The sequence below is a fragment of the Cucumis melo genome, chromosome 6 (assembly GCF_025177605.1).
Source record: "Cucumis melo cultivar AY chromosome 6, USDA_Cmelo_AY_1.0, whole genome shotgun sequence".
In the NCBI taxonomy this organism is placed as follows: domain Eukaryota; kingdom Viridiplantae; phylum Streptophyta; class Magnoliopsida; order Cucurbitales; family Cucurbitaceae; genus Cucumis; species Cucumis melo.
In genome coordinates, this window is record NC_066862.1 from 36,902,067 (window position 1) to 36,912,577 (window position 10,511).

Genomic DNA, 10,511 nt, shown 5'->3' on the forward strand with positions numbered 1-10,511 from the left:
TCAATCTAATTAGGGTATATTTGTTGTAGTGGTATGAAGAATTGATAGAACCATTCTTGAAGCACAATTATAATGCTACTTAATGCAATAGGATAAATCGACATTAAAGGTTCCTAAAAAATGCTTGCGTGATAATTTAACTCTCAAAACAACCAACGCACCTAAAAATACTTTGACTGATCATATCATCTAAAACTCATAACGTCGACCAGATGAACGATCAATAAAAGAATGACATTGAAAGCTTCATCTCGTGCCCAATGCAGGAGCTTCGCCCTATGCCTTGTCCTCCATTTACAACCACCCACCGAGAAGGAGAAAAAGAAACGGGAAGATTTATTTTTAATAATGTATTTTTAAAAAATATTGTCAAAAATATGGTAGAAAACAAACTATTGACAAAAATAGAGCAATTTGGGCAAAATCGTGTACCTGGTACACGACTTTGCTTGGAAGTCGTAGACGGGGTCCATGACTTCAATGCGTGGACCCCACAATTTTGTTTTCTCACATTATTTTATATATATATATATATATATATATATATATATATATATATATATATATATTACTAAATATGTATTAATTATTAAATATATATATTAATTATCTTAAAAATAAAATGTGGGGTCCACAATATATTAAATATTAAATATATATACTAAATATCTTAAAAGAATGTGGGGTCTAGGATATATTAAATATTAAAATATATATATATATATATATATATATATATATATATATATATATATATATATTAAATAATGTGGAGAAAGAAAAAGTGGGATCCACGTATTGAAGTCTTGGATCCCGTCTATGACTTCCAAACAAAGTAGTGTAGCCGTTACACAACTTTGGTCAAATTGCACTATTTTTGTCAATAGTTTGCATTCTATCTTATTTTTTACAATATTTTCGAAAAATACATTATTAAAAGAAAATTCAAGAAATAGATAAGGAAGAAGAAAGAATAAGAGAGGAGGGAGAGAATCAAAACGTTAAATTTTCCTTGTTTTATGTTTATATATATATATATATATATATATATATATATTAATAAATCGTCAAGCCCAAAATTGTGAATGACCACTAACATTAATAAAAAAATTAAAACCCGATAAGCTCATTTTGTAAAATAATCGAAAACTTGAAGAGATCAATATAATATAGACATTATTTTAAGGCACTTTATGTACAAACCCCTAGTGTATAAACCCCGAGTTTATTCGCAGATCTTGTAATGTGATTGCCCACAAAACTGTTAAGTGGGCATTGGCCAATGAGGGGAGTGAAGAATGAGTTTCCTATCCGTCATGGCTACTTTCATATGTGGATGTCGAGGCAGATTGTACTCAGTTTTTTGTAAAAAACACTTTTGGAAAAGAGTTTGACGAACACGTGTATTTTTATTTTAAGAATTTTTTAAAAATTAAGTTCTCTTTAAAAAGTTAATTTTTGTTAATGTCTAATTTAGAAACCATTTTGTTTGTTGTTTTTGTTTTGAAAATGAACCTCATTTCCTCTCCGTGTCTTATATTGATTTACTTATTTCTTAAATAGAATAGTTGAATTCTTAACCAAATTTCAAAAACAAAAACAACTTCTTGAAAGCTACGTTATTTCTAAATATGTTTAGTAACTCATTTGTTTTTTTCTATTTTATTTTTTTCATTTTTATAATTAAATTTTAAAAACTGTGTTTGGTAACTGACCCACTTTTTCAATTTTCAAACGAAAAACTTGTTTTTAAAATTATGAAGAAAATTTGAAAATTCTAAAAAATTCATTTTGTTTTTAAAAAATAGAAAACAAAATTAATTATCAAACATATATAGTTTTTGTTTTTAAAAAACCAATTTTGAAAACAAAGTATGAAAATATAAAAAACATAAACAGAAATTTAAAATGATCGTGAAGCGAGACCTTAGTTTCCAAATTTTTGCTTGATTTTTTGAACCATTAGTAGAATATAGATAACAAAATTAGAAAGTTTGGGTGAACGTAGTACCTTTAGGCTTAATTTATTGTGATCATGGATAGCAAAAAAATGAAACTATTTACAAAATATCGCAAAAAACTTAAATGAATTAGAGAGAGTTTGGTCATTTTTGGTAAATTTTGTAAATAGTTTCAATATTTTGCTATTTTTTAAAATGCCCTATATAAAATGGTTATCGAAACAAAATAAAACAAAAAAAACTTCTATAAAAGGTAAATATTTTGTTGTTTTGTTATATTTTTTAAAATACCCTTTTTAAAGTCATTTCAAATGTGTCCTAACGTTTTATGAAATAATACAAATAACATAAATCATTAATTAATTAATTGAAAAATAATATAAAATAAAATAAAGGAATTTTTTAAAAAATATAACAAACCGGTAAAAAAATTTAAACTGTATAGAACAATTTCGAAAACGAAAAAAGCTCACGAGCCCATAATGAAAAATACAAAAAATGTCTCAATCAACACACGATTAATTGACCACACGCACGCGTGTAATTTTTCCTCTAAACGATCATGATATGCGATCCTATAGTAAACGATACACAATTGCTTACCGAGTCTAAATGATCTTGATTTAAGAATCGTGTATCAAGATCTTTTATATTTAGTACATGATTATGTACCCAAATCTAAACTATCGTACGTGTACCAATATCCCAACGATTTTTGTTACAAAATATATTTGGTACAGGATCTTGTACATTCTTTTATATTTGGTACATGATCTTGTAGTTTTGGTACAGCATAATGTACCCAAATCTAAACGATCGTGTATCGATATCCCAATAATTTTTGTTCTAAATTATGTACCAAGATCTTTTATTTTTGGTATCGAATCAAATAACCCTTTGAAAAACAAAATAATACAAGTTTGATTATTGATTGAAAATAAAGATCATGCTTTCAAAAAAAATATAAAAGAAAGATTGGAGAAGAAGAAGAGGAGAAAGAAGATAAAAAGAAAGAAAAAGAAATTAGGTCCGCGTAAAATTCAAAAGATCTGAAATATTTAGAAAATTGCCAACTTTATGGACTTTTTTATTTTGTTACCGAGTCGTAAATATTTTGGTATTTTATTTATATTTACGAAAATTAATCTAAAATAAGGCAAATAGACATAACAAGGGTCCACACCATAAATGAAGTTCTGTAGGTGTATTTTTAAACACTCACGCAAGAAGATTTTTTTCAGTGATCACTGATTAGAAAGATAAATAAAATCGAAATTAGTAATATATATATATATATATATATATATTAAATATAATTTCTGTATGAAATATCATGCAATCACTATCGACTAAAACTGGGATGATAAAATTTTCCACAAGTACTCTTAATTTAAAAAAAAAAACTTCAACTCAATTTCAACTTATCATAGAAATTTGAACAACAGACATGTAAAAAAGAATGATCATAATATAACATAACAAGTTACAAAGATTACTCTTTGGTGAACCGGTGAAGTTGTGAAAGAACCCTAGCTAGGAGAATTGAAGCATGGACGAAAATGTCTGCCCGAACCTCCAAGAGGAAGGAATAACGTTGACAAACTCCAATGATCTTCCATCGTGTAAACTTAGCTTAAATGACATTCTTTGGTTTCGAAGGTCGACGTTAGCTTGCCAATTTGCTCCCCAATTTCGGTGCATGGGCGTCCACATCCTCATCTTCGACCCTTTTACCCATGCAGCCTTCACATCGCCACTTCCTCCGACATTTGATATCATCACCATGTTGAAGTTTGATTGCCCTCTCAATGTGAATCGGACCCCTCCTTTTCTTTTACAACTTACCCTTTTAAAATACAATATTTGAAAGTGTAAACACAAAAACAAAACGAATAACAATTTAATGTATATGGTAAAAGTTTGCCAATCTTAAGCATTCTATATTGTTAAATTCTTTTCCCTTTTTCGAAATATTATGTCTATTGTTAATTTAATACAAAATATCACATGAACAGGTTACAACAATGTGGTTTATATTATAGAAAATACCCTAAATTATTTTGTTGTATGTTAAAATAATGTCCATATATTTGTAAAAGATGTTCCGACATTACCCAACTTTCATAATTATATAATATGCACAAAAGCTAAATTCATCCTCAGATCAATCGGTAGTGTACCACAGTGGATTCAAATTCTTTGTTCCTAATTTATACCAAATATATATATACATATATACATATACATATTTGAGATAATTTCCAATATAACAAAAAATTGAAACTATTTATAAAATGTAGCAAAATTTATTAAATTCTCTGTAACTCATTTAATTAAGTTTTTTTTGTTATATTTTATAAATAGTTTCAAATTTCTAACATGTATAAAAATATTTCTCTAGACATGAAAGGCAAATAGATTCAAATTTTGATTTTTTTTCAATAAAAATTAGAACTTCTGTAATGCATGTTATGAAACAAAAAAATCACATCATTATTTTGTATCATCAACCATAATTCCGAGCAACGTTATTCCATCTCAATTCCCTCCATCCAAACAACCCCTAAATTATGCAGAGATATAAAAGTCCTTGTTTTCTCTTTCTTAATTTCTAATAATTTACTAGAAAAATCATTTTAGATAATAAAACTCTAAATTACATGTCTCTGTAGTATATCGCAGAAATAAAATAAAATTGTATTATATTTGTAAAAATTTTAGCTGAGCTGTATTTGAAACTCATTTCAATTTACTAAATTGGACGAAAATTTATTACCCACCAACTTGAAAATTCACTCATGGAAGATATAATATACTAAAAGTGTTTTTGTATTGATTAGACGAGAATATTATATTAGATTGCATAATTTGAAGTAACTGTACCTCTTGTAAAGGACAGGGACAATGCCTTCGTTGCCTTGACGAGCAATAGTAAGGAAAGCAGGTGACGACATGTCGAAATGGGACCGAGGGGGGTCGCACCAGCCGCCGTTGTTATTGGACGGGCAGAAGTTTGTGGCGGTGACGGTGACGGCACGGCGGCGGAGACACCACTTGGGGTCTGCGTTATAGTTGCACATTACTAGGAAACAAGCGCCGCAGGCCTCTCCCCTTCTGAAAAGTACGCCGCTCACGGCTGCCGTGTTTATTCCGAATCCGGCATGAAACGTGTTGTCGTAACCACATGCTCCTCCTGAATAATAAATATTCACACAACTTTATTACGTCACACTTCTTTGATTCACTCATGATTATTTTTTTATTTAAATTCTTTTGATACATGAAGTAAAAATTGTTTAAATTAATTTACAAAACTCTTCCAAATATATATACAAACGTTATAAAATTTAAATTTTGACTGATGATAGGTATCCCCATGGCATATATGATAGACAATAAAACAGTACTATTTGTCTATTTGGATCTATCATAATTTATCACCAATAGAAATTAGTAAAATTTTGCTATATCATTAGATAATATTTTAAAAGGTATTTTTAGTGCAGCACACATCTCAATTTAATTTTGTTAGAACCATTTATTTGCAAAATTAAATACTTTGATCTATTCATATTTCATATTTTAGGTTAAATAAATTATGTTCACAATGGCATATTTATTTGTTAAAATTTAGCAAAAGTTTAACATCGAGAAAAATGGTGAAATTCTTAAATTAACATGAATGAGAGAATAATATACGTTATTACTACCAACAAACGACAGGTACATTTTTTAAAGCAACTTACAAATGGTTTGCGTAATCATATACTTATTCTACTCAATAATTTTTTCTTTTTTTTAAAAAAAATGTATATAAATTTTATTTCATAATTAGTTCTTGAATGATAAATAAGATATATGATATTGGTTTTATTAAATTCTTTGGAATATATATTGTTATATATTAACAGATCACGGAAAGGATTAAATGAATATAACGTTTGAATGTTGAGTTGATTGCCAGATATGCATGATTAATAAATTGTAGTTTTTCTAATTATTTAAAACCGTTCCATTGAATATATATATATATTTTTTAATTATAATTTATTTCTCATAAAATAGTTATTAGAAAGACATGGGATCATTATTGTTTAACATTATTATTAAAATTTTAAGATGATAATAAATATGGCATGACTTTCTTTTCGAAAAGAAAAATGATTTATAAAAGCTACTAAAGAAATTTAGAAATATTTCAAAAACTGTTTTAATTAAACCTCCTTAAACATTTTATCTCTTTACCCAAAATTTAAAAGAGTGAACTCTACTGAAGTACCCAAAGCTTCATATTTAATGATTATTTTTTATTTAAATTCCTCTTATATCTATATATATTTAAAAAACCAAATAAGTTAACTATTAACAAAAATAATTATCCTGCAAAGAAACCCTAAACAAACTCAAATTTATTGTCAAGTAAGAGAGTACTGCCACATTAATTATAAGTATATATTACTTTGGTTGAATGTAAGACTATAAATAGATACTTTCAAAAGAATTTGAATTTGTAACTATTGGTCACGTTATTCTAAATCTTTGAATACATTTACATGGTTACGTTGAGATAATACTTTGGTCCAAAATTATTTATTTTGATTAGTACTTTTAAAATGTTCGTGCATATATATTTATCGTTAAAATTTTAATAAAAAACTATTTTAGTACCTTAAACATGAAAATGAAGAGGCCAAAATAGCTAACCACAATTTTACAAGGGAAATTGCATGAGAAGACAAATAAATTAAAAAAGTTTTTCATAGCCCTTTTTTTTCAATATTGTAAATATGTCAAATATGACAAATAATTAGATATGTGAGACGAGGGCTATCAGGATACTATTCTTTTTTAAATTTACTATTTTTTGTAATTTAGAAAATACAGTGATGCGAGCTTTATTACCGTAAAATTGTTTATTATTTTTGCAAACTCCCCATTTTCAAAGTATATTAATACAATATAAAAGATCAAAATGAATTAGAACAAAAAATAGGATAACAGAGTATTTAAACCATAAATTTTCTATTAGAAAAATACAAAGTATGTACCTAAAAAATAATGGAAAAAGAGAAAAAAGAGCTCACCAAGACTAGTAGGGTTTTGATCAGCTCCATAGAAAGTTGCATGAGCATCAAACCAAGAATTATCCCCATGGACCAAGAACTTACCTAAACCAATCACCATGAAAATGAACCAAACAAACCCATTACTATTATTCTCATAAATCATAATTAACACTTTCCCAAGAAATCACAAACAGAAACTAAGATCACAAACAGAAACTAAGATCAAATGTATATGAAAAGACAAAGTATGTGTAATGTATACTTAGAAAATTAACACAAGGTGGTGTATTTATAGAGCTTACAAAAGGAGAAATTCAATTTGTCGGTGATTTTATAGTAAAATAAAATACAGATTAGGAATAACGCGGTTTTAAGAAGAAGAAGAAGAAGAAAGAAGAAGAAGGAGAAGAAGATGACGAAGGTACAGAGAGAAGTGTACGGGTACCACTACACAACATGAGACAATCTAAGAAACATGCCCATGTGATGTGACATTTTTCTCAATCTTTTTCTTGATTCTTTTTATTTTAAGATTATGCATTATGTCGGTGTTTTATTATCTTAACTTTCCAATCAAATCCATGCACCTTCGATTACCTACCTTCATGGTTAAGAAATCACACAACCAAACATAGATACAAAACGTAAAAAATACAAAATTGACGTAATAATAAGTATGTTAACTATATCTACACCAAAAGAGAACAATTTGTTATTATTATTATTAGAAAAAGAAATGTTAAATTGGAGATGAAGATGCCTAGAGCTTATATATATATACTCTAAGGTTAAGTTATATAAGTTTAAGCTAAAAGCAAGATCCCTCTACTTTATATTGTTTGTAGAACTACATCACGGATTCAAGAAATTAATTAATACAATTATGTAACTTTTTTTTTTTTATCTAATTTAGGCTTTTATGTAAAAATAGAGTGTTTTTTGCAAAATTAATGTTGTACTAGTATTGATTTTGATATTGCAATTTTATTGATACATCAATAAAATACCAATACCCATAGATTTTCTTTTTTAAAAATATTATAAAAATTATTTAGATTAATAAACTAAGTCGTTTTTACTCACAAATTATTAAGGGATCTTTTAAAAATTATAAAAAAACAGCAAAATAATTACACCATACAGCATAATTTCGGAAACAGAAAAAGCTCACAGGCCCACAATAGAAAATACAAAAAATGTTTCATCAACCACATCGTTAACAACGCAAGTAATATATTTGGTACAAGATCGTTTAGATTTGGCTATTGTTTGATACACGATCGTTTAGATTTAGATAGCCAAATCTAAACAATTTATTTTTTCAATTGTATCGTTTAATTTGGATACATAATTGTTTAGATTTGGATACACAATCGTTTAGATTTTGGTAGCCAAATCTAAACGATTTTTTTTTTCAAAATTTGATATAGGATCGTTTAGATTTGGCTAAACGAGTTTTTCAACATTCTTTTAGTACATGATTGTTTAGATTTGTTTACACAATCGTTTATTCTTTTTTACGCAGTCGTTTAGATTTGGCTACCCCAATTTAAACGATTTTTTTCAAGATTCTTTATGCATGATCATTACTTTTTGTACACGATCGTTTAGACTTTGCTATCCAAATCTAAATGACATCTACATGATCTTGAACAACCAAATAAAAGTGTGAAAAAAATAATTCTTTTATATTTGATACACGATCTTGAACCAAATAATAGTTTGGAAAAAAAACAATTGAAAGAAAACGCAGCGACGATGGAAAGAAATCCGAAAAGGAAAAGAAAGACAAAAGAGCAAATCTGAAATATTTAAAAATGACTAACTCATGGGTTTTGTAATACGAACCGTAAATATTTTAATAGTTTGTTATATTTATGAAAATTTCTCAACTATGAAGTTATCAATGTTGTTATTAATATTTTTATTCCTATTTTATTAGATAAATGATATTTTTTAATTGTTTTATGAGCACGTACTTACAAGAGATCATTAAGATGTGTTTGGATTACCTTTTACACTATTTAAATTTGAAAAAAAATCATTTTAAAAAAGTTATGTTGGGTTAACTTTTCAAAATACATTTTAACAAAGGAAATTGAAAAATAATTCATTTTAAAGAAACACTTAAAACAAATTTTGAGATGATAGGTTTTTAAACAAAATTATGTAAATAAACATTTTAAAAAAAGATCTAACGTATTTAAATTTTAAATTCATTTTAAAGAAAGTGTTTGAAAGAAAATTTATTATTAAAAAATATTTTTTCATAGATAATCCAAACGGACTCTCAATATCATTGTAGAACCTTCTATTTAATTTATGGATATATCAAACATGTCAATAAATTTTTTAATCTTTGAGTATACCGAAGCAAAGACTTAGAATATTGATGTCTCAATTTTACTAAAATGTAGATAGAAATATGAACAAATATTGAGTTGAATGATCATTATTTATATTAAAAAATTTTAAAAACTTCAAATTAATAATTGAAATATTAAAAAATGAATAAATAACTATTTTTTAACGAGTTGAAAGGGCAATTATTTATATTATATCCACATGGTCATTGCTTATTTTTTATGTTTAATATTTTTCTGTGAAACAATAAAAATAAAAATGTTAATTCACCTAATTTTATATCGATATGTTGAATCTATAAGAATGTAGAAACATGAAGGAAAATGTTCGGTTGTCAACCAAAAAAGAGTAGCAAGTATAGGTGTTGAAATGGACTTATATTTAAGTTTGACAAATCAAGCAATAAATTTTGATCTACTTATCCATGTGCTATATATAATTATAAAAAAGAAAAAAAAGGAAAAAGAAAGAAAAATGGAGCTTTTGTGATGATAACATATCTTTTATATAATTGCAGCTTTCACACATGAAAATATATTTTTCCCAAATGGTACACATCCTATATATTAATGTAAAAATGATATATCAATGTATATTTTCCCATTCGAGATGTATATGCCAAAGTGAGCATACAACTTACGATCGACTGATAATTTATAAATGATACACAAATTATATATCTATTAATATTTTTTATATCGATCTACTAATATAAATAATATAGTTATTAATGACAAAATTTACAAAGAGAAAAGAGTTTGACCTTCGTGAAACAAAAAAGATAAGTTTGTTTAGATCATGGGAGAAGAACATGATTTATAAAACAAAGAGAAACTTTCACTTTGGTGGAGTGCTGTCCACACTCTTTGATACTTAAGTCATAGAATACAACATTCTGGAGGCTAAGCGTTAAGGAGTAATAAAGTCACATCTCTTGAAATTATAATAATACGCTTATAGAAGTGGTTAACCTAAGTTGTCCCTAATTAGGATTTTTGGAGTCACTTTAGGAAATGATCCTTCCACTTACAAGGTTGGGTCAACCTTGGCATTAAGCACTAGGGTCATTCTGGACGGATCATCTCCTCTAAACTCATTTCATCCCTAGGGTGTGATGCTT

At 26.9% G+C, this 10,511-nt stretch overlaps 1 protein-coding gene across 1 annotated transcript; it reads right to left on the reverse strand.

Annotated features, from left to right (window-relative positions):
* Positions 1-3,354: 3,354 nt before the first annotated feature.
* On the reverse strand, positions 3,355-7,281 carry LOC103493334 (expansin-A12). Its single transcript, XM_008454040.3, has 3 exons — positions 7,046-7,281; positions 4,845-5,154; positions 3,355-3,807 (listed from the first exon to the last, which is right to left on the reverse strand). The coding sequence occupies exons 1-3, from the start codon at positions 7,188-7,190 to the stop codon at positions 3,495-3,497; spliced, it is 768 nt and encodes a 255-aa protein (XP_008452262.2). The 5' UTR covers positions 7,191-7,281; the 3' UTR covers positions 3,355-3,494.
* Between the last annotated feature and the right edge of the window lie 3,230 nt (positions 7,282-10,511).

What these genes read in the sequence shown, in the direction of transcription:
- LOC103493334 (XM_008454040.3), bottom strand. Translation starts at nt 7,190, where the DNA reads ATGATTTATGAGAATAATAGTAATGGGTTTGTTTGGTTCATTTTCATG. An exon ending in TCAAAACCCTACTAGTCTTG is followed by an intron (nt 5,155 to 7,045) that starts GTGAGCTCTTTT and finishes TTTATTATTCAG; the next exon opens with GAGGAGCATGTGGTTACGAC. An exon ending in GTCCCTGTCCTTTACAAGAG is followed by an intron (nt 3,808 to 4,844) that starts GTACAGTTACTT and finishes GTATTTTAAAAG; the next exon opens with GGTAAGTTGTAAAAGAAAAG.